Genomic DNA, 24,977 nt, shown 5'->3' on the forward strand with positions numbered 1-24,977 from the left:
GGCTACAGTCTGTGGGGAGGCAGAAGAGTCTGCAGAAGAGTCAGACATGACTTAGCAACTAAACAACAAGAAGAACACCCCCTCTCCTTCCATGATTAATTATTGTAGGTTGATTTCAGCTACATTTTTCTTTGGGTATCTCCGTAACATTTTGCATTTAACAGCCCCTGGAAGCCAGGAAAATAGAGGAGAAAAAGTTCTATAATATCTTAGTTCTGTGCTGTTCGTAAATGAAAATCATTGTTAATTTAGGGTTTGACAGCTGTGGTGCATTGTAGTCCAGGGCAGCTGTCATCAGCACTTGGGCTTATTTTTCAAACAGATGTTTAATTTGACTTTAGTGTTATTGCCAATTTTTGAGGAGAAAGAGAAGGGAAAGCAGAAACAGAAAAAATCATTTTATTCATCATTTGGTTTCTTTTCAAAACATAAATCGATATGATTACCGATGACATCAGAATTGCTCTAATTGCAGTTTGGGGTGCAGGACTGGTTAACTGTCATCTTATGTGGTCCAGAGTCCTTTTTTTTTTTTTTCTTTCCTAAAGTCAGAGGCTGTCTTGCAGGAATCACACCTAGACTCTGAACAACAGTCCCAGCTACCCAGAAAAGCCTTCCAGAGTGCAAGAGAAAATCGAGGAGTGGTGGTGATCCATCACTGGGCTGTAACCCCAGATGAAAGGTGCGAGGCTGAGGCCTGTCTTGTGGCCGTGGAACCAGGAAGCTGGCAAGAGCGGAGCCCCTGGAATGACAGCCAGGGTCTCCCACTCACTCTCCCATCTCTACCATGCTTATGGGGCTCAGGCAGCTGGATTCGTGCATCCTCACAGTGTGCAGATCGGTCTCAGTGTATAAAATTAAATACATCTGTGGCTCCATGTAGAAATCGGATGAGTCAGAACGTCCTTGAAAAGGCCCCACTGTTCCAGTCCACATCGCTGGGAAGAATCTTCCTTCACATCAGCTGTGTCACTATGCAAACCCACTTCCTGGATCTGATTCCTCTACCCTCACTTTTTTTGAGTTTGGGTCCTACGCTGTATCATCTATCATGTGTCCAGTCACAGGCCCCCGGTCCCTAACCGACAAGGCCTCTGTTGCTGGGACTCAGATGCAATCACACACTCACTGCATTTCTCCGTATGGGGAGAAGAAAGGCTCACCTTGCCTGCTTCCTCAGTCAACAGTTGTGATGTGTGCTATACAAGAGGAGCCCACCCCAACAATAAAGTTGGCAGGTATCCTGGATCCCAGCTCTTAAGTCATGGTTGGATAGAGAATGATCCACAGCCTAACCCAGTACTGCTCGAAATAACAGGATGCTCTCAACAGAACCAGAGATGTGCTCCCTGAGGGCCAAGTCTGACTCCTCAAAGGGTGACCCCCATTTCTTTAAATGGAAAATATTGTTTGCAGATGATTAATCAGGAACAAATCCCTGGCGGCTCAGATGGTAAAGAATCTGCCTGCAATGCAGGAGACCCAGGTTCAATCTCTGGTCAGGAAGATCCGCTGGAGAAGGGAATGGCAACTCACTCCCATATTCTTCCCTGGAGAATCCCATGGGCAGAGGAGCCTTGTGGGCTAAAGTCCATGGGGTCACAAAGAGTCAGACACGACTCAGTGACTAACACACATGCACACACATAGAAAGATTAAGTTTCTGCCAGGTTGACCACCCAAGAATTTGAGGGAATCAGGAAATCCAACCAGTCCATTCTAAAGGAGATCAGTCCTGGGTGTTCTTTGGAAGGAATGACGCTAAAGCTGAAACTCCAGTACTTTGGCCACCTCATGTAAAGAGTTGACTCATTGGAAAAGACTCTGATGCTGGGAGGAATTGGGGGCAGGAGGATAAGGGGATGACAGAGAATGAGATGGCTGGATGGCATCACTGACTCAATGGATGTGAGTTTGAGTGAACTCCGAGAGTTGGTGATGGACAGGGAGGCCTGGCATGCTGCAATTCATGGGGTCGCAAAGAGTCAAACATGACTGAGCAACTGAACTGAACTAGAACAATTATTGGGCTCCCCTAATAGCTCAGTTGGTAGAGAATCCACCTGCAATGCAGGAGACCTCCCTTTGATTCCTAGGTCAGGGAGATCCACTGGAGAAGAGATAGGCTACTCACTCTAGTATTCTTGGGCTTCCCTTGTGGCTCAGCTGGTAAAGAATCCACCTGCAATGAGGGAGACCTGGGCTCGATTCCTGGGTTGGGAAGATCCCCTGGAGAAGTGAAGGCTACCCACGCCAATATTCTGGCCTGGAGAATTCCATGGACTGTATAGTCCACAGGGTTGCAAAGAGTCAGGCACAACTAAGCGACTTTCACTTTCTTTAGGACAATTATTATGGTAACAAAAGCTCTGACCTGTTGCTTGCCACTTGGTTACCTGAGTCTAGACTCCTCCAGCCACTGCTTCCCTGCCTTTCCTCCACTCATGGAGCCCATCCCTCAATACCTCACATCCCAGCTAAGGCTAAGCAACAGTGGTAGTAAGATGTTGTTAAAAGCCTGGGGAGTCAGAGACGAGAATCGTAACACAGAGGCCCTATGTCACTGGCTTATGGATTTAGCTGTTCTCAGGGCCCAGAAGCCCAAGATCATCCTTGGGGTTTCACTGCTCTAACACTTGGTGGGCATCAGGCTCTCTTCCCAACATCAAGAGCCAATTTAGTTCCCCCTCAAGAGAGTGCTCCGTACGAGTCCCACTTGACCCAAATCCAGACCCAATTTCCCTCTGGTTTAGTTCGTTTGACATTGTAGTTATGCAGATGGTTTCAGGTCAGACAGTCTGAAACTGAGTTCTGACTCCACCTCTTAGAAATGACATCAAGCAAGTCGTTAAACTCTGCATACTTCAGATGCCTCTCCTGTCCAGCGGGGATAATAATAGTATCTGCCTTATAGGATTGCTTGAGGGTTAGATAACTTAATATATATGAAGTGTTTAGAACAGTATCTGGCCCAGAAGCAACTCTGTACAAGGCTATATTACTATCATTGTCATTATTATTGCTTTACATTTGTAATACAATGAAGATTATCACAAAAATGTCTCTAAGACAAAAGAAGTGGTTCACCCCTAGAAGTGAATTCCAGTTTCTGGCATATAGGACAAAAATTATAAATGGTTTTTTGAACTTAAAAACTATTAAGTTTCAGTCTCACTGAATCTCGTTTCCCTTTGCTTCTTGCCAATTTCCATAAAGACTAAGAAGCAGCGTTAAGAAAAACATAAAACAAAATAGTCATGTTAAAGTTTTAAAAAATCAAGTCTGGGAAAATAAAAATGAAAATATAACACTGAGACAAGAGGAAGACCAAGCACAAATATACAGTAGCCTAGTTCCCGTAGAGTTGTGGTAGTAACAGCTTACAACCCATTAAATAAAATGAGAAATTAGAGGGCAAGCGAGATAAATACAGACCTATGCTAGCTCAATAAATGAATGCATAATTGGAACGTCTGATAAAGAACAGGATGTTTATATAATCTCAAAATACCTGCCCTCAAAATATTAACTTACAAAGAGAAAGCCAGGAGTGTTAGAATGGAGGAGTTCAGCAGACACCTGTAATGGGACAAATCTGAATTTAAATTTCGTGCCCCCGACAGGATGCAGTGAGAAGAACACAGCGTCATTTCTGTGATATTCCTGCTCCAGGTGCACAACCTTTACCGAAATGTAATCTTCAGAACTTTCAAAGTCAAAGAAGTCAAGGAAACCCTGAGGAACTGCTCCAGACTGAAGAAGGCATAGTAAATATAATCCAAGGGCAGTGCTGTGATTCTGCATAAGACCTTCTGGGCATAGAAGAACAATTGTCAAAACTTGAATAGGGTTTGAGGATTAGGTGTATTAATGTTAACTTCCTGAGTCTTACTGTTACATTGTGGTTACATAAGAGAATATCTTTATTTGCAGGGAAAACATGAAAGTACTCAAGGTGATTGGATATCATGTCAACCACTTACTTTCAAATGCTTCAGGGGAAAAAAGTTCTTTGTACTGTTTTGGATTTTTTTTTTTTTAAGGTTGAAATAGTTTCAAATTAAACAGACTCAGCTCAAAGGCAGAATCTAGGCTGTGCGCTAACATTGGAGAATAGGTACCAACATCCAGCGGGCCCTAGTCACTATGCAGTGCCCTGTGGGTAGTTTCAGGGATGAGCAAAAAAAGGTCTCTACTTAATAAGGATTTCATTAACTCTCTAGTTGGGTAGAAAAGGAACAAGTACATGAGAAGTTAAATAGCAACATAAGGTTTAAAGTAGAAGAAAGGAAGACCATATTTTTCAAGCTTTTACTTCATGCCAGAAACTTTCCATACTGGCTGAACTCATTAATTCTCACAAGGATAGATATTAACCCTAATTTGTAGGGCAGAAAACTGGATCTCAGGGCTGTAATTCACCTAGGTCACAGTAAAGAGATCCAGAAAAAAACCTGACCTGCTTGACTATAAAGGTCTTTCTGTTATACTGTGTCTTTATCATGCTGATTATAATGAAAATAAATGAATAAGTGGGATTAGCATTTAGAAGGTTTAAACCCAGTTCCTTATGTATGAGTGTGTCTGTTATTCTGTCTCTATCACTCTATTCTATCCATTTAGTCTTCCTTCTCTCCTTCCATCATCCATCAATCTATCCTTCCATCTATCCATCCTATTCTCTTACCTAAAATGGCTATGAAACAAGACTTTCAGTTCAAGCAAATATCTTATTCAACAGGCCAACTTTTGGGGTAAGATTTAATTAATTCTTAATTTTTCCTCATAAAGTTAAAAATTAGCATTAAGCTAAACAACATATCACTTCTAGTAAATCATACAAGATTAGGATAGCTGAGGTTATGCTTTAAAGCATGCTAATGGTATTAGAATTTTTAATGTACATTAAATAAGAGGCCTAAACAGTAATACAAATAGAGGAAAACAAAATTAACATGATTAAATACATTCAGAGACTATTTATTCTGTTAATTGTTAAAATTTAGGCAATAGTCGGATTGCAAAAAGACTTGCAGCTGCAGCTCCAAAATAGCTGGTCCTCCCTTCAGCTGTTGCTAATTAATGCAATTTTCCTAATAACAGTTTTCTGATAGAGGAGAGACAGTAGCAAATCAAAACAACTTCATGTTTATGCTGATGAGCCCTGACAACAACCAAGAGAACCCTACGGGATCCAAATGGAAACGTTGCTAACTGCAGGTTTCTATGTAGTACTCCTCAGGCGTAGCTGACCTTCAGTTTATCACAAAAATGCAGGGGTGTGGGGGAATAGCATGGCAAGTCAAGTCATCATATCGGCCACAGCCCTGCTGGGTCACCATGGGATTATGCCACAGGCTCCAGAGAGGAGCAGAAAAATGCTCCCAACAATTGTCCATTGCTCTGTACCGAGACCTGTGAAAGTGACCCATCATCTCTTAATTTGTCTGGTTTTTTTTTCGAAAGACAATTCAAAGAGGCCAGTTTGCATTACTTTATATACACATTGAATATGCATATTGAACTACTTGGCAGAATTAGCAGGGGAGGAGCTCAGAAGCAGCCAGCATCCTTCATGTCCAGTGCATGTATGGTTGCCTTTGACCCCTGTGTTCATTCCCAGTTCAATCAGTTGCAGTTTGTTGATTTCAGAAAAATACATTGCACAAATCATAACAGTTTATGGATCAAAGGACTGATTTGGCCTTCCTAAGTGTGGTACCAGACACATGGAAGGCCAGGATTTATTAGCTTTTCCCAATGCAGTTGACATTGACAATACAGTATAATATCATCCTAAACTGGGCCAGTCAGTGACCTTAGACCTTAGGCCACAAGGGACTCCTGGTCATCTCTAGGGCAGCTTGAACAGAGAAGAATCCAAGTCAGGAGCAAGTTGAATTACAGATTTTCAAGACTAGTTATGTCAATCAAAAGAAACACTGTTCATATTGATACATTTGGATGCACAGGGTGGGTGGTGGGAGAGTAATAAATACAGTGCAAACTATCATTTCCAAAAGATCATTACCAAATACCCTCCTAGGATAAGGATTCTGTCAAGGAAGTGATCTTCCTTGACGTGTATCTTCATTATCAGAAGCATCCTTGACACGGAGCCATCCGGAAAGGTAGTAAAGTGTACATTCCAATCTGGTGGCACAAACTCACCTAGTGGCAAACTCATCAGTGACCGTCTGGTTTTACTCTTGTTCCTTTAAGAGATGAAGAAATGGAAGTTTTCCTCCACCTCCCTCTCTTTCCTCTCCATGTCCACTGTGACTTCTGTCCCTAATTTGTGAAGGTCTAAGTGTTTACTTTGGCCACCTCATGCGAAGAGTTGACTCATTGGAAAAGACTCTGATGCTGGGAGGGATTGGGGGCAGGAGGAGAAGGGGACGACAGAGGATGAGGTGGCTGGATGGCATCACTGACTCTATGGACGGGAGTCTGAGTGAACTCTGGGAGTTGGTGATGGACAGGGAGGCCTGGCATGCTGCGATTCATGAGGTCACAAAGAGTCGGACACGATGGAGCGACTGAACTGAACTGAACTGAAGTGTTTACTAGGAACACAAGCTCTCAAGTGCAACTTCCTCACATCTGCAAGACGTGCAACACATAAATGTGACTGCCCTATCACCTTAACGACCTATCTTTAGTCGTTCACCTTTAGGATAGATATTTTTGTCAACTCATTGGGTCTTAATGTACTCCTCGCCTGCTTGAAGGAAAAAAGGTTTTCAGTACTTTGTTTAACATGGACTAAGATGCTCCATGATCACTCCTAAGTCTCCCACATCAAGCGTTGGTAGAATTTTGTTTTGTCTGTGCCATGTGGCATGTGGTATCTTAGTTCCCTGACTAGATATTAAACCTGTGCCCCTGCCTTGGAAGTGTGGAGTGTTAACCACTGGATTTCCAGGGAAGTTTCAGTAGAATTTTTTTTTTTTTGCCATGTTGAAAAAAACAAAACAAAACTTGGTCACTCGTATTCTGCTCTGCATTAAAATGAGGTGCCATAACTTCTCTTTCACATTTTTTTTTGTACTCAAAAAGTTAAAACTCTTGTGTCTTTCTTCCTTTCTTTCTGTCACTTTCTCCCTCCCTCCCTTTCTTCTTTTATCTCATCTCTGAACATATTTTCCATGAGAAAGGCTAGGAAACAGGACTAATCGAGCCCAGATTCTGTGGCTTCCTGTGGTCTCATGTTGTTCCTCACAAGCTCTGTGGGGGTCCAGATGATCATGGTTTACCTCTGATGAGCTCATGTGACATAAAAATGAGGTCAGATGCTACAACAGGGGTGCAGATGTTGAAAAGAAATAACGTGGGACAAATCTGGAGTGAGTCAAAATGTAAGTCCTATGGGTGACTTTCTTTTAAAGAGTCAACTCACGGGATGAGCAAAGAGCAGTGCATCATGTAATCAGCAACTTTCTTTTCCATAAAGAAAGTGCTGTCCCGGGCTTAACCTCCTGGCAGACATACCATCTTCCTGTTGATTCCCAGCCTTGTGAAGGGATTTTGAATTCAACCCAAATGGTTCTGAGAACAGCAGTTGCTATCAGCCGAGCTTGAATAAAGTAAAGCAGACTTAACTGGTCTTTATGCGATGGGAAATATTTCATGACTCAGACCAGTCATTGCTGCTCACCCAGAACACTGGGTGGTTCTGCTAGTACAGAGGAGTTTGTGCTTCTTGCCAGATTGTGGCCATAGGGTATTAAATTACAGGTCAAGTCAGTCCATGAAAACATATCAGAACAGCACATCTTCAGTGTGTCCTGCATGAAAGGCCCCTCAAGCTCGAGGGGCCTCGAGGCTGCAGCAAGACCCTTTCCCTGAAAAAGCTCAGCATTTAGTCCGAAGTCCAAAATGTAAACTCACAATAAGTTAAATGGCAATGCAAGTTATTAAAGTTCAAGCAAACATCAAGAGTATCCAGTGCCTGAACACCAAGTGGATGGCAAAGATCAGTGGCGTTCAAGGAGCCCAGAGGAGGTCACTCTGAAGGTTCTGGCCAATGAGGCTCTTGGGAGGCCATGAGATGGTGTGATTGGGCAGAGCAGAGGCGGAAGTACATTCCTGGTTTGAGTAGCATGGCCAGAAGCTGGGAGGGGTTGTGTGACAAACAGTGAAAAGGCAAGGCCGAGTTCAGGTGGTTGGCAAAAGTGTTGAGGGAGGGGGAGGGGGGTGTCAGACTTAGAAGGCAGCCTGCGTCCTGGTGTTCAGGATTGTGGGTGTTTAGCCAAGAGCTCAGACTGTGATCTCTAAGTGAGAGGGGAACCTTTGTTTAGAGAGGATCTGCTCTGTGTCAGAGTCTGTGCTGGCGTGGGGTGGGGTGGGGCTGATATGGAGATGGGGTAATTAGGACTATGGTACCACTGCTGCCTAGTAATGTGCTGAAGATGGTGGTTCACCTTCTAGCAGAGTGCAGGTAAATTGGGTGGGTTGGCAAAAAGAGGAAACTTGTTAGATGGTTTCTATAGTAACTGTACAGGGAATCCTTCATTTGCTCTTCCATGCGTGTCCTTCCAGTGGGGGCAGCAGGGGCACCTGAAAGTGAACTAACAGGCATGAAGGTCCTGACTGCTACCTTAGAGCAGTGGCTCTTACACCATCTCTCCCCCCAAGCAATGCACATGCTCACAATGTACATACACTTTTTCCTAGGGGTTCAAAAATCCTTTGCAACCCCTTCATGAACCACGAATCCCTAGCTGAGAATCATAACCACCCTCCACACCCTCCCTAACCCTGTCAAGAGAAGGGAGCATGTCCCAACCCACAGGTCCGCTACTGTCCTAGAAGCTCCCAGCTTCACAACAGAAAACCTAGGTGACAGGGAGGCTCCCTAAAGAACAGAAAGGAGGTCAGGTAGCCTGTACTTAAGCTCTCTGCTGTGTCACCTGGATTGTTTCCTTACATCTGAGAAACCACACTGTCCACCCTAGCTTAAAGGCACCCACAGAAAGGGGAGGCGGCTGTGGCCGCGGCAGAGTGGGACCAACTTCAGAGAATAGTGACTTGTGTGAACTAGCCAGGAGGAAGCTTTTGGTGAGGCAGCACTTCCTCTTCTTCAGGCTGGAGTGATTATTTGATTAACTCAGTCCTGAATATTCACTGGGAGGACTGAGGCTGAAGCTGAAACTCCAATACTTTGGCCACCTGATGCAAAGAACTGACTCATTAGAAAGGAGCCTGATGCTGGGAAAGATTGAAGGCAGGAGGAGATGAGGATGACAGAGGATGAGATGGTTGGATGGCATCACCAACTCGATGGACATGAGTTTGAGCAAGCTCCGAGAGTTGGTGATGGACAGGGAAGCCTGGCGTGCTGCAGTCCATGGGATCACAAAGAGTCAGACTTGACTGAGCAACTGAACTGAACAGATGCCCTACACAGAGCATCCAGCCTCTGAAAGGAACACTTGAGGAGCCCAGGAGCAATGCTTCACTTTCTATTTCTTGTTTTTTTAGCCAAGACAGATTCTATTTCAGAAAATAACATAGTCTGGAGAGAAAGTAGTTGAAACTTTGGTGCTTGGGATGAAAATTTAACCCTCATCTTTAGAAAAAAAAAAAAAAGCCTATATCTTAGTTGGAGATTTAATGAAATGGAATGACAGTTATGCCATTTCACATATCTACTATCATTCATTGCAGACCTAATAGTGATTCTTAAAGGTTTCAAGGTCAGGAACCCCTTTGAGAAGCAGATGAAAGCTATGAACTCTCAACCAGAAAGATGCACTTGTGCATATCACAAAAAATTTCATCATTCTGAATCTGGTCTGCAAATCCCAGATTAAGAAACCCAGGTGTAAGCCTTGGCCAGATCCTCTGTTAGATTCCAGGTATATGATGATGAATAAGACACAGTCCAGGGGCCAGAGGGGCTCATAGTCTGGTGAGAGCTTACAGACATGGAGAAATTGGAGGGGAAAGTGAGACAAACACTGATTCGCAGTTTAAACGTATGAGACATTATACTATAGAATCATGGATCCAACAGTGTTACAGAAATGGTGAACTGTTAGTTGTCCCTTGACTAGTAATACCCTGGGTTCCAGTAATAATATTATAAAATGCTGGAAAACATGCTAAGACTTATTAGGGGGGGAAAAGTAACTTTTCAGGGACATCAAACTCTGTTTTTGTACCTTTGAGTGCATGCTTGCATGCTCAGTTGCTTCAGTCATGTCCAACTCTTTGCAACCCTATGGACTGTACCCCACCAGGCTCCTCTGTCCATGGGATTCTCCAGCCAAGAATACTGGAGTGGACTGTGATTTCCACCTCCAGGGCATCTTCCCAACCCAGGGATTGAACCCAAGTCTCCTGTGTCTCCTGCACTGCAGGTGGATTTCTTTACCACTGAGCTACCAGAGAAGCCCTTTTGTACCCTTAGGAGAAAACAAATTTGGGGCCTAAAGGTGTGTCGTGAGAGATTATCTTTCCCCAGCCTCAAGGTTTAGATCTAGATCTCTTTGAAAGGTTAAGAAAGATACTGAATATCAAAAGATGTGGAAAAAAAATTGATAGTTTGATATCAAACAATTAAAGGATGAAAAATGGTCCTGACTATTAACCAGAATGACCTGAAAGAGCTTCCACAACTGGGACTACATTCTGCCGTCTATTTGGTCTATGTGAGTTTTTTTAAGATTTTTCCAACAGATGAAAAATTTCTAGCCACTGATCCAGCAGGTACCCCTAAATTTCTACTGTTGCCTCAGCCACAGCTTATAGGTGTAGGAACACTCCCTCCAGAGAAAAAGGAATATTTCCCTTGCCTGTGTTTTCCTGTCGAACTCCCACCCATGCTGCCTATCCCCCCAACTCCTCCCATTTGAAGCCACGTCTCTTCAGACTGGAGTGTCCTGCAAGCCTGCTACTTTCTTCCTAGTCACTGCATGGTGTCTGTCCTCTGCACCCCATGGAAAGTTCTAGCAAAGGGCAGCATAACCTCCCACCCACCAAATTCAAGCCCTCTTTTAAGGCCTTATCTGGAGTGTTCTTCTCCCAGACTCTGACCAAAACATCCCTGGCCCCAATCCTACCTAATCTCTTCCGTGGTTCCCCAGTGCAGTCTCCAGGGTCTCTGAATTTTCTTGGTCTTTTCCTATTGGTCACAAAATGGCTGTCTTGTTTCATGCATTGTTTGTGATCAACACTGGACAAAGAAAGGACAGTGGCTCATTAATTTCTTTTATGCAAATTTAAGCAAAACTTTCTCAGAAGTTCTCCTCCCACCCCCTCCAACCCTGTGCTGATAACCCTCTCTTATGTTACTGAGGCTACATGTGAATCAAAATGAGGGTTCTGCAAGGATGGCAGAAGAAAGGAGCAGATATTGGGTAGAGTCTACCGCTTGCTACGCAGCGTTTTCCGATTCACATCTCTCAGGCTGTCCACTATTTGGTGTCATCTGTACTATGTCTGGTTCATCTTTGTACCTCCAGTTCCTAACACAGCTTCATGGCCTCCACTCTGTCAAATAAAAATGGGAATCGATGAATGCCTGTCTGGTTTTAAAGATTCTCACATCTAAATTAGTTTCTCTAAAAACATAATTAGTTTTATTCTTTTTACGTCTCTCTTATGGTATGAAAGTCAATTCCTCATTATTACTTTTCCATTGGATTTTTAGGGGTAAAATTTAAAGTGCTAGAGTAATAATATTGACAAGATACATGATAAAGATGAGGTCTAAAACTGGACAATAATAAGAGAAAATGGAGTCATAATAAGTTTGTTATCCTCTGGGTCATTCTAAGAAGAACTAAACTGAGTGCTAACACTAGATTTTCTCTGATTTTTGTTAAAATCAGAACTAGGATTTTGTAGATGCAACTTTGTCCAGTACTGTGCATCAACAAACTCTAGAAATCCAATGGCTATACAAGGTTGGGGATGGATTATAGTCTTGTTAAGAACCTAACTGACATCTTAACCAGATTCTGGTCATGACCTAAGCTTCAGGTGTACATGCAGCACCGTGTGGAGCGGATTCCCTTGATTCAGGTGAAAAAGTCCCCAGAGCAGATAGCAGCATTGCTTCAAAACACATGGGTGGTGGACCTGCTGAGGAACTCGTTTAGGTGTGCACCTCTAACGCCTGCCAAGAACTCATCCTTGGTTATAGAATGAGCCTCTTGGACTTCAAGGCCAGTTCTAGTGCTATCTTTCCAAGTTATTCCTGCAAATAATTCCCCCAACTCCACCTCTACCATCATCTTGTCCCAGCCAGGAATGGCCCCCTGCCTGGTCACCAGAGCACCTGTAGATGATTCTCCAATTAGGGTTCTAACATACGATGTGTCCTGAGAGTCATTTGGGAATATTCTGTCTTGGCGTGTGCCAGTTTGCCATAGGTGTAGTTTCTTTAGAATGGCATGATCTGGTCCTCATCTAATCCTGTGGCACCAATTTTATGTCCAGTCTCAAACCTGGTCAATATCCTAGTTGTAATATTATACTGAAGTTTTGCTAAATATTACCACCAGGGACAACTAGGCGAAGTGTGCAACCTCTCTATTATTTCTTATAGCTGCATGTAAAGCTACAATTAGCTTAATAGAAATTCCAAAAATTAAAAGAACAAAATTCTTCCTTGCCCTTTCTGTCTTTTGTTTCAGTCACTGGCATCACTAATCCTCCATCTAGTCATTGGGGTTTGTCTATGGGGAGTCAGTTAACTTACCTTCCTCTGTCTCTGTTTTCTCTTCTGTAAAACAGGGATAATATTAGTGCCTACTTCATGGAGTTTGGGGGAGTTTTATATGAATTTATATTTATGAAGCACTTGGAAGCATGTTTAACTGTTAAATAAAGAAAAAATAAATAAAACATCTTGTACTCAACCTTCTCTTTCTATCCCAGATCCAGTAAGTTACTTAGTGCTTATAAATTTTTCTATGATGAGTCTCTTAGATTCTCTGTTTTCACTGTCCCTCTGACAATTCAGACCTTCAGACTCATTGACTCCTCTTACAGCTTTGCCAAGGTGAAGTTAGTTACAGCTCTTCTGCATGCTGTGGCTTCTCCTTTATTGCGCTCAACACTGATTTCCTGTTTCCTTTTTCTATCTCTTTTTCCCTACTGGACTGGAAGGTCCATACTGGAAGACACCATCTCTTCTTTTTCTTTGAAATTTCAGCTCCTAGAAAAATTCCTGATACAAAATAAGTGCTCAGTGAGTGTTTGATGAATGAGTGCTAATTATGCAGGAATAAAACTGTGGAAAATTCTGAAAGAGATGGGCATACCAGACCACCTGACCTGCCTCTTGAGAAACCTGTATGCAGGTCAGGAAGCAACAGTTAGAACTGGACATGGAACAACAGACTGGTTCCAAATGGAAAAGGAGTACATCAAGGCTGTATATTGCCACCCTGCTTATTTAACTTATATGCAGAGTACATCATGAGAAACACTAGGCTGGAAGAAGCACAAGCTGGAATCAAGATTGCCAGGAGAAATATCAATAACCTCAGATATGCAGATGACACCACCCTTATGGTACAAAGTGAAGAAGAACTAAAGAGCCTCTTGATGAAAGTGAAAGAGGAGAGTGAAAAAATGGGCCTAAAGCTCAACATTCAGAAAACTAAGATCATGGCATCTGGTCCCATCACTTCATGGGAAATAGATGGGGAAACAGTGGAAACAGTGGCTGATTTTGTTTTGGGGGGCTCCAAAATCACTGCAGATGGTGATTGCAGCCATGAAATTAACAGACGCTTACTCCTTGGAAGGAAAGTTATGACCAACCTAAAAAGCATATTAAAAAGCAGAGACATTACTTTGCCAACAAAGGTCCATCTAGTCAAGGCTATGGTTTTTTCAGTAGTCATGTATAGATGTGAGAATTGGACTATAAAGAAAGCTGAGCACTGAAGAATTGATGCTTTTGAACTGTGGTGTTGGAGAAGACTCTTGAGAGTCTCTTGGACTGCAAGGAGATCCAACCAGTCCATCCTAAAGGAGATCAGTCCTGGGTGTTCATTGGAAGGACTGATGTTGAAGCTGAAACTCCAATACTTTGGCCACCTGATGCGAAGAGTTGACTCATTTGAAAAGACCCTGATGCTGGGAAAGATTGAGGGCAGGAGGAGAAGGGGACAACGAGGATGAGATGGTTGGATGGCATCACAGACTCAATGGACATGAGTTTGGGTAGGCTCTGGGAGTTGATGATGGACAGGGAGGCCTGGCATGCTGCGGTTCATGGGATCGCAAAGAGTCGAACACGACTGAGCAACTGAACTGAAACTGAATCTCCTGGCAGCTAGCTCTGTCTATAATTTACTAGATTTGGTCATTTGCAGTCATGGTAGACAATTATAACAGTCTCCAAATCTATAGCTTTGTGACCTTAGTGTTGGACAACCATGGAGTCCTTGTGTGTGCCATAGATAAAGCCCTACAGATAAGCTTTCACTTTTCTTCTCCCATGAGCACATTGCCATGAGCTGCCAGGAAGCCTGTTAACTCCTGGACACAGCTCCATTCCCCGCGAGCCACATAAAGCATATAAAAGTTTGGTAAGAGTCTGGATCATGGAATGCACCCAGCTTCTGTAAATATTTGCTGAGTAACATGAGACCATGATCAGATTAGCACTTGGCATCCTTGCAAAGTAAAATAAGACTGTTACCCTCAGTTCCTGATGATGTTACCAATGCTATGCTTCAATATTTTATTCCTACATCCTCCCACAGAGTTGTTCAGTCATTGGTAAAAGGAAGTAGATGTTGTGTGTTATAAGCTGGATCACTTCTATGGAAAATATCCCTGAGATCAGAGGCAAATTTTGTAAAGTATTCCAAGAAATGTTCAGTAACAGGGATTTTACTGGAACTGGGAAGAGGGTTGGCAAATGTTGCGGTCTGGAGACTGCGAACCTGAACTTCCTTGGAGTCATTCATTATCTCTGCCTGAAGCTGTTGAGCAAGATAACACTCTCCCTCTTCTCTGCATAAGCAAAGGAGATGGGCCTGACATCAATCATCATAATAGCTTCTGTTGATTAAGTACTTTTATGTGTCAGGCACTTTGTTAGGGGCTGGTGATTTAGCAGCAACAATGATAACAGCTACCACTACTGAATATTTACTTTGTGCAACGTGCCTGTCGTAAGGACCTTACATAAATTACACCTCCATGGCAGTGACCCAGCCACTGAGGGTTCATGTGTATTTTTCATTCATTTTGTGGCCTGAACTCACCCACATTCTTCAGTTTTTGAGGTCTCCCTGTCCTTTTCAGTGAGAACAGGGACCCCAGGCCTTTTCAGTACTAGGCAGAAAACCTCCAACTTAGCCAATTCCAACTTCACTCCAGCAGGCCAGTTCCCCAACAGCAAATGAAGAAACTCTTCAGACAGAAAAAGAACCGAGCACCGAGCATTCAGGATGGCACTTCTGGAAAGGTTCCACTTTAGGTTTAAAGGAAAACTTTGGAAATGATTAGTAAGTTATTTGGAACCTCAATATTTTAAAGTTTGAGAAGCTAACATACTGAGAAATTTAATTTAGATTTCCTTAACACGCTCTTTCATGATAAGAGAGCATTCAGTATATCAGTATATAAATGCTATGCAACAGGACTGCCAAATTGCAACACAGAATGGGAGAAGTTTGTCATTTTGAAATGCTAAGGGGATTCTTACCAACGGCATTCTCATCTTGTGAAGCTATTATTTTTCTGAACTATAATATGATTTATAAATCTCTGCTGAGTTTTATACTTCTGATGGGAACAGGCTTGAAATGAAATGTATTTTCTCAGAATATAAAATTCTCCCAGGAGTTGACCAAATGAGGAATAAAAAGAAACATCTCCTGCAACCAAGTTTTCCAATGTCTTGGTCTCTGCTGGTGTATCTGTGGGTGAATGTTGGCCTTCAGAGTTCTGAACTCAGCTAGACTCTCTTCTCACTCCCCACACTTTCTTCCTGGGTGATGTCAGCCACTCTAAAAGCTTTGACCCTGACTTCTGCCCCAGTGATTCCCATATCCATCCTCCTCGCCCTCCTCATATCTTTCCTGAGTTACACGTCCCTGTGTCTACCTACTGAGACCTTCATCATGGCCTCTTTCCTTTCCAAACATCCTTCCTTCTATTTGAATCCCAGGGCTGCAACAGTACTAGCATCTATAAAGATAAGTAAGATACAGTTCCTGCTCCTGGGAAGCTTATACTAGCACAGGAGATAGAAAAGTGAACAGGCAATTATAATAGGTCAGTAAGTGCTGGGGTAGGATTAGCCCAAGGGGTTTTAGCTCTCATAGGAAGAGCTTGCAGACCAGACATCATTCTAAGTAACATCTTGGTTGAGTATGTTAGGTAATTGAGGGGTGTGTGTGTGTGTGGTTTATATTGAAGAATTGTGAGGATGGACAGAGGAGTCTCATGGACAGGGGCCCAGAATGTGAGATCATGAAGACAGATTTGGGATATGGTTTGGGTAGGGGCTCAGGAGGCACTGGACAGAGATAAGGCTAGACCACCAGGGCCTGATCAGAACAAGCCTTGTATCCCTCATTGGATCTGCACAGAGTTTGAAATCCAAAGTGCATGGTCCAGAGGGTTGGCTCAGTTTGGGAATAGGGATGTATCCTTGCATTTTTATGGAGAGCTTCATGTTATCATGACCCAGGCTCCGTGGAGACCCACCGAAGTCTCAGATCTCCACTGTGTGTGCCATGAGATCCTAAAATACATCCCCCCCAAATCAATCTGAGGTTACGTTTTATAAGAGTACTTTCCTCAGAGTGCAGTTATACTCTTTATTCGTAATCATCTTTAATCCTTATAAGCACTCTGAGTCTCAGACAGACCATGGGCTTTGGCAGTAGATGAAAGGCTTCAAAACCTTGAGCATGTTACTTAACCTCCCGGCATCTCAGTCATCCTCACCCATAAGATTAGAATGAAAGTAACACAAACCCTCATCTTAATCCCTCTTAAAATAAGAGCATTTTGATAAGTTTGCTGAACTTGACCTAAACTGATATGAAACTGTTTATAGATTTTATTTACTCTCTTAGAATGAATACTCAAATATTTTGCTGCAGAAGATGGATGTGTTTGGTCATGGAGTTGTTAACGGCCTATTGCCATCTTCACTTTCTAATAGCTGAAAAACCCTGAACTCAGGAACACATCTAGCCCAAGTGTTTTGATAAAGAATTTGAGGACCTGTAATGCATTGAAGAAGGAAGTGGCAACCCACTCCAGTGTTCTCGCCTGGAGAATCCCAGGGACGGGGGAGCCTTGTGGGCTTCCGTCTATGGGGTCGCACAGAGTCAGACACAACTGAAGTGACTTGGCAGCAGCACCAGCAGCAGCAGTATATGTGAAGCATAAGATAATGCACATGAAGGACCTCCCTAGCACAATGAGTGGCACAAAACAAGGGCTCAGAAGTTACAGCTGTTATCAAAAAGAGGGCCACCTTGACTTTATAAAACAAGTCTTGAAAGAAACAGACATAGCTTAAAGAAAATTTATTTTTCTATTTCTGGCCCCTCAATAAATTTATAATTATAATTTATAGTTTTGGAAAATCTGCGAGTGATGTAATTTTCTAAGCATCATTTTTCTCTGACATTAAATCATGTTGTTGCTGTTGCTCAGTCATCTCCAGCTCTTTTGTGATCCCATGGTCTGTAGCCTGCCAGGCTCCTCTGTCCATGGGATTTCCCAGGCAAGAACACTAGAATGGATTGCCATTTCTGTCTCCAGGGGTTCTTCCTGACTAAGGAATCGAACCTGTGTCTCCTGCATTGCAGGTGGATTCTTTACCACTGAGCCACCAGGGAAACCTCACCTTTAAATCATAGGGAGGAAGACAATTCAGAGTGTCTGTTACAGACTCTCGCAGAGACAGGTGATGGGAGATTCTGGGAGAGGAAATAGCACAGGTAAGGGAGTGTGGAGTGAAAGAAATGTTCAGAGAAGGAGGGATAAACTTGTCACAGTCTGGCACCCAGGGAGCGTGGCACAAAATGCCAACAAATAAAGCTAGGAGGTGTTTGGGAGAAGTTTTTTATGAAAAGCCTTGAATATCATGGTAGGTTAATATTTTATCCTGTAGATCAGGTGTTTTCAAATCATTTTATCAAGAGAATTTTATTGAAACGAAATTTTATTTGCATGGGAGCTCTGTATACTACAACCCCACACAAATCCGTTTTTACTTTTTGGCTCAAGTGCTCTTTTAAAAGTGCAAACCGGATCATCTCACTCCTCAGGGCAAATTCCTCAAAGACTTCTCATCAAGCTTGGAGTAAAATGCCATCTCCCTGCACGGCTCTGGGTGATTTGGCCCTGCCCACCTTCCCAGCTCATCTCACACCTCCCTGGCTCACCACAGCCCTCCCCACATGAAGGATCTTACAAAGGATGCCCTCATCTTTGCTCCTCCATCCCACTTGTCTAATTAGCTTATACTCACTGAAATCTAAGCACAGCCACCTTTTCTGGGAGGAGCCTTTCCTGGCTTGGTCAGGATCCCCTGTGTTACACTCTCTCATACCCTGTGGACGTCTCCATTCGTTACCTGAGGATTTGTTTGTTTGATACTTTCTTGCCACTATTCTGCCAACTCTGGGAATGGGAAGTGGCCCCATATGTCTTGTTTATGACAGTGTCCCTCCCTGTCTAGTGCCTGTTTGCTAAGCACACCTCCAGAAATTATCTGCTATATGCTGGCCAAAAGCAAGTCATTTTTCAACCTCAAAATATTCTTTCCAAATTCTAACTGTTGAAAATACACCAGCAGATACAACAGGAAGACAAATGGGTTGAAATGAGTTAGGTTAAGTTGAAATGGTTGCAGCAGGAAGGTGGGACCTGGGATATTTCCCACTAGGCCTACTCCTTGCCCGCCTCAGGGCTCCCTGAGGCCTTTTCAAAGTGGTAGGATGCTCCAGCTAACAGAAGCCTTTTTTTTTTTTTTACTTTGGGGTGAATGTTCTCTAGAGTGTTCTCTTGGCCTGAAAAAACTCTCTGCTTGATGGTCAACAGAATGGATAAATATTCACAGTAGCTTTGTGTCAACAGGAAGTATATTTCATTCATTTATTTCAACATCTCTTCTCTCTTGGGGTGGGACAGACTGTAAAAGACATCAGTAGGCTGGCCTCAATTTTATTCTTTTGTGTAAGACTGGGGATAGAGTAGATATTTCTTTGGAAAGCCATTTGGCATAGGCCCAGACCATTGAGAAAACTGACTCTGCTCAGCAGATCCATGCATACATGGGCCCTTCCTGGGTTTGAAATCATGTGACATGAGGCAGCTTGTGTGACTTTCCCTGGTTCAGTGTGGTCAGCTGTGATGGAGTCAAGAGCTCCCTTTATCTGTTAAATGGGGCAAATCAAAGTGAAAATTGCCTTTTGATTGAGTAGCATGGCTGAAGAAAATCAATAGAAATGGCCCGAGATCCACAGGCACTGTCTCAAGTCTACTGTGCTGTAGACTTTTCAAATTGCTGGAACACTGGGTTTCAGGGCTCTTCAAGGGCAGCTGAAAATCAACAGTTGAGTGGGTAAAAGGAGACGTAGTATGTCTGTGCAATCCTAGATTAAAGAGAAAATATATGCTGGCCAAATCAAGTCATTTTTCAACCTCAGAATATCTTTCCAAATTCTAAGATACTGTGTTTGAGTTTGACATGTTTAAGAGAGATGTAACAGCTGAAGTTGTCTTTGTTCAGAATGTAAGAGACAGTTTCGTCTAGACTTTCAGGAAAGATATAGAATGACATTTTCAGAACAAATCAAAATATATTTTTGAGGTTTTTTTCCCCCTTCAGGAAGAGAATTTGACATGCTTCCCTGATTTGAATTTGCTTGATCTATAAATGGCCTCAATAGTTTGATATAAAACTAGAGTAAATGAACCATTGAGAAAAGTTACTGAAGATGCTGTTAGTTCACTTTCCTACCTTAACAATAATATGAGTACCACCAACATCACCACAATAACTAACATTTATTGAGTGGTTTCTAAGTGTATGCTGAACTCTTGACATAAGAGTTCTTACCTTAGATCTCATAGCAATCCTAGGAGGTAGCTATTATCATTAATACCAGTTTTCCACTGAAGAAACCAAGCCACATGAGTTGAGGGCATGCCCTCAAAGCCACACAGCTGTAGGTGGACCAGCGGAAATCTGACGTCCCCCAGACTTGCCCTCCTCATCATGTGTGTGTCTTCTTTCCCCACAGGGCTAGCATCGTACAGAAACGCATCATTTATTTTCAAGATGAAGGCTCTCTGACCAAGAAACTTTGTGAACAAGGTAAGAAGGTCTGGATGTGTGGACTGGAGAGGACCAGATAAATGGAAGTTGGCTCAATCAGTCTAAGCATTCAACCACAGGAATTAGTTGGATTTTCTGAGTTCCTCTGGGTCCTGCTTCCTCACGTAGTTCCAATTTTTAATCTAGCTGTGTGCTGTGGATAATTGGATCTGCCTTAAACTCTAATTACTCAGCTTGATTCCCTGGGTAGGAGATAATATACCTTATATTGGTGTCGTCGTCTCGTTATTTTTGTGAAACAGTGATTATTCTGAAGAGATTCCTTGGAATAATTCACAGGACTTAATTAAGGAACACACAATTGTGTACCTCTAAAAAGTCTGTAATGGTTTTCTGGAATAATCACTAGCAGGAACTTGTGGGGCACCCAGGCAGGATGAGCTGATTTTCTCTAGGGAACAGGAATGCCAAGGGGGCTTTGATTTTGACCCTCACCTCGTCTAGGGATCTGGTCCTTGGATGTGCAGGCATCCTTAGCACACAGGCATGCACGCAATCAGTGGTTACCTTCAGTCCTCCATGACACTGGAATGTATAGTACCTACCATGCCTCCTAGTACACAGTAAATATACATATATGTACATGTGTGTATATATACATGTACATACACATATATATGCTCGTACATACACATACATACAATTATTTATTATATATGTGTGTATGTTAGCTATTGTTATCAACATCCCAGGGCTTATTTATTAATCTACCATGAAAAATTAAGATTTTAAACATCTAAATGTGTTAGAAGTCATTAAAGAACTAAATAAAAGTGGAAAATGTGCTGAAATTGTACATCTTCATGCTCTCTTTTCTATTAATTTGTGCAGACTTTTTATTTACCTTTAGAGCAATTCACGGTTTGAGAAGAAATCAGTCTATCATGGTTTGAGAAGAAATCATTCTATTTCTAACAAATGATAAGCTACTAAGAAAAAGAGAAGCTGGTAAATGTCCTCTAGGAAAATAATAATAGCGAATTTATTTGTGCTTGTTGTATGCCAGGCACCATTCTAAGTACTTCACACGCCTTAATCATGTCATCAGCACCAGAATCCTATGTGGATTACATCATCCCTATTTTACAGATGAGAAGCCTGAGCCATGAAAAGTTTAAATAGCTCACTCAGCATCAGACAGCTCATGAGGAGGTCACAGTTTGAACCTAGAAGCCAGTGCCCTAACCATTGCATTTCTACCAAAGTGCTATCTCCCAGTTCAGTAGCTTGGGTTGTTGCTTTGGGTAGATCAAAACCTAGGTCTCCCTATGGGTGAGCTGGGGCAGAAAATAGGTAGTTATTTTTCAAAAGAGGCATGAAACATTAAGTTACTTACAATTAAAAGCAGAAACATAAAATATTCCAAAAGGTGACCTATAATAAACAAATGCACACATATGCTCACTTTAAGACCATGTCACCCACAAGGGAGAAAGAGGAAAAGGTGAAGGGAGAAGCAGAGATGAGAAAAAACGTAGATAGAGAAGGGATAATCAGCAAGGGAAGAGAAACAAAAATAAGACCAGAGAGACTTGCCTGGTGGTCCAGTTAAGACTGCATGCTGCCAGTGCTAGAGGTTCCCAGGTTTCCTCCTGGTCGGGGGACAAGATCCTATGTGCCTCACACAAGACCCAGTGCAGCCCTCCCCAACCCCCCCTCGCCCCACTGAAAAAAGAATAAGATAAGAGTAGAAAAGGAAGCTGGTATTAAGAGTAGAAATGAGGGGGGCAGTATAGCTTGAGAGATGCTACAGGGTTTTAAGTTACCAACTTCAAGTTTCAAGTTACCAAGGGTATTAGGCACGCCCTCGGAGAAGGCCATGGCACCCCACTCCAGTACTCTTGCCTGGAAAATCCCTTGGACAGAGGAGCCTGGTAGGCTGTAGTCCATGGGGTCGCTAAGAGTCGGACATGACTGAGTGACTTCACTTTCACTTTTCACTTTCATGCATTGGAAAAGGAAATGGCAACCCACTCCAGTGTTCTTGCCTGGAGAATCCCAGGGATGGCAGAGCCTGGGGAGCTGCCATCTCTGGGGTCACACAGAGTCGGACACGACTGAAATGACTTAGCATAGCATAGCATGAGGTTAGGAGAAGAGGGGTAAGTTAACACTTGCTATCACTGCCCTTTGAAAACCTGATTCACTTGACTAGTTTAAAAAAAAAAAAAAAAAGGAAAAAAACCTGATTCATTTTCAGTGGGCTTTTCCTCAGTAGGAAACAGCATGTCTGTTTTTATTTTCAAACTTAAAAATTTATTTTTTCAATGGAAGCTTCTTTTTCTTTGGAATTCCAAAGTGTTTATTATAAGTGCTTTCCCTTGAACCCCTGGATGTATCTTTAAGTTCACTGCTTATATCAGAAAGCCCTTTCGATAAAGTGGAGCTACCAGTTTGCGTCATTTTGGTTCTTTGAGAAATTATTGCTGCTTCATTTAACAGTGCCTAGTAGTTACAACTGAAACCCCAGCATGTATCTCTTAGCTCTGAATCCTTTTTTCAAAACTAATTTAGTCTTTTTAAAACATAGGTGATCATAATGGAAATGTGAAAAGGAAAAACCTTTAGGAGTTACTCATTTATGCCAACTTTTCTGAAATATAGTCAATAGCGCTTGTCCCTTAAGTATCAAAGTGGCTCACACAGCAATCAGACCTGGACTTCGTGTACATCGGGAAGTGGGAAGCTTGCTTCTAACACACACAATGCTCTTGCCTCTTCCTAGTGTACAAAAAGTAGCCAAACAATGATTTCTATTTGGGGTGGTTTCAGATCTCTTCTTTAGGGCTATTTAGAGATCATGGAGCTCTGTAGATAACTATTTTTTTTTAATGCACCATTCTTTGTTTGAAAAAGCTAAATGAGAAACACACAGATTTCTCCCACTGTTGTTTATGCAAACCTGTCCAGCAGAAGGTCTTTCCTGCAGTGATATGGTATACAGGTTCAGAGTTAGTATGGGCTGTAGATTCAAAAAAGACCTGGGTTCCAGTTCTGCCTGCACCACCCATCAACTCAGTGACTTTGGGCTGGTTAACTAATGTGCGTTAGTTTTATGATCTATAAAATGGGCTTAACCAAAGTCCTGATGTCCTAGGATTGCCGGGATTAAATGAGACAGTATATGGAAAGGAATCAACACATACGAGGACTCTCTGCAATGCGGTGATTATTACAGTATCCCATACTTTTGTCTCCATCCTCGAACCCAGAATTCTCTTATTTCACCTATTGCTGATTTTGCATATTCAACCCAAAAGAACTCAGTGAATTCCATAAGGAAGACTTGTAAAATGCTCTTCCTAACTCTCAAAAAGATTTTTAAACTCTCTTTTGCTGCTCTTTATATAATAGTTAAGATTAAATGTCCAACTTGCAAAAGAAAAAGAGGGAGAACATTCATGTTAATATCTCCTGAGGAACCACAGGAAAAGCAGCTGAAGCAAGTTGCGTCTGCAGACATTGTTTTCATCTTGCAGGAAGCAGAACAGACTAAAAGCAACAATGCACAGTTAGGGATGTGGGCCTGACAATCAGAAATACTGAATTTATTCAGGTAATCTCTTTTTTTCCATTTATGAGCTATTCACAGCTAAACGTGGGGGCGGAGAGAGAATCTCGAGTTTTTCCCGGCTGTTTCTATGCTCAGAAGTAAACCTGAACTTATGAACATATTCCCAAATGCCCAACCCTCCCAGTGAAGTCTCTGAAAGCTTGATAAGAAGTGATATGACTGCATATGCATAATTTTTTAGAAATAATTTTCAGCATTCCTTATGTCTCTCTGCTTGTTCTCATTGCTCTCCTTCAAAGCTTTTCCTTCTTGTCCTGGCAGTTTGGCCCCAGAGAATATTCCTTAGGAAACACACACACACATGCATATTCCTCTTGAAATCTGGTGGAGAAATCCTATTGTGGGAGGGATGGGAAAAGAGATTCGGGTCCAGAAAGGATAACAATAAACTTTACCAAGATAGCCTCCATCCCAAATATTCTATGTTATTGGTCCCATAGGTCTCCTCACATTATTAGAGCAAAAGTTCTGATTTATTTTTAATTTGGAAAATATAGTGATCATCCTTAGAGTTAAATAAAATCTGTTATAGCTGGACCTGGTTCTGAATTAGTAATCAGTAAGAACTGCAGTTTGATTCCTAGGTGAATCAGTGTTAAAGCATCTGCCTGCCAATGCAGGAGATGCACGTCCAATCCCTGGTTCAGGAAGATCCTCTAGAGAAGGGACCAGCAACCCACTCCTGTATTCTTGCTGGGAAAATCCCATGGACAGAGGAGCCTGGCGGGCTACAGTTCATGGGGTCACTGAGTTGGACATGACCAAGTAGTGACTGAGCACACACACACACACAAACTGCATTTCACATTCTTTTCCCAAGCATTAAGACAGGATGAGACCAAGATGTCACTGCCTTATAAATGACTCACAGTTGCTTCCTAATTTTGTGACTTTCTGGACTCTTTCAGATTCCACATTTGATGGGGTGACTGACAAACCAATCCTAGACTGCTGCGCCTGTGGGACTGCTAAGTACAGGCTCACATTTTATGGGAACTGGTCTGAGAAGACACACCCAAAGGATTACCCTCGTGAGTAGAACAGCTATTTTATGGGCTGGGG

At 42.4% G+C, this 24,977-nt stretch overlaps 1 protein-coding gene across 1 annotated transcript in view; it reads left to right on the forward strand.

Annotated features, from left to right (window-relative positions):
• SPON1 (spondin 1) overlaps positions 1-24,977 on the forward strand; it is a 306,130-nt gene that overhangs the window by 104,854 nt on the left and 176,299 nt on the right. Inside the window, exons 4-5 of the mRNA XM_027563341.1 lie at positions 20,247-20,320; positions 24,824-24,946. Of these exons, the coding sequence (XP_027419142.1) occupies positions 20,247-20,320; positions 24,824-24,946 (197 nt within the window). The remainder of the gene's footprint in view (positions 1-20,246; positions 20,321-24,823; positions 24,947-24,977) is intronic.

This window comes from Bos indicus x Bos taurus, chromosome 15, assembly GCF_003369695.1.
Source record: "Bos indicus x Bos taurus breed Angus x Brahman F1 hybrid chromosome 15, Bos_hybrid_MaternalHap_v2.0, whole genome shotgun sequence".
Taxonomy (NCBI): Eukaryota; Metazoa; Chordata; class Mammalia; order Artiodactyla; family Bovidae; genus Bos; species Bos indicus x Bos taurus.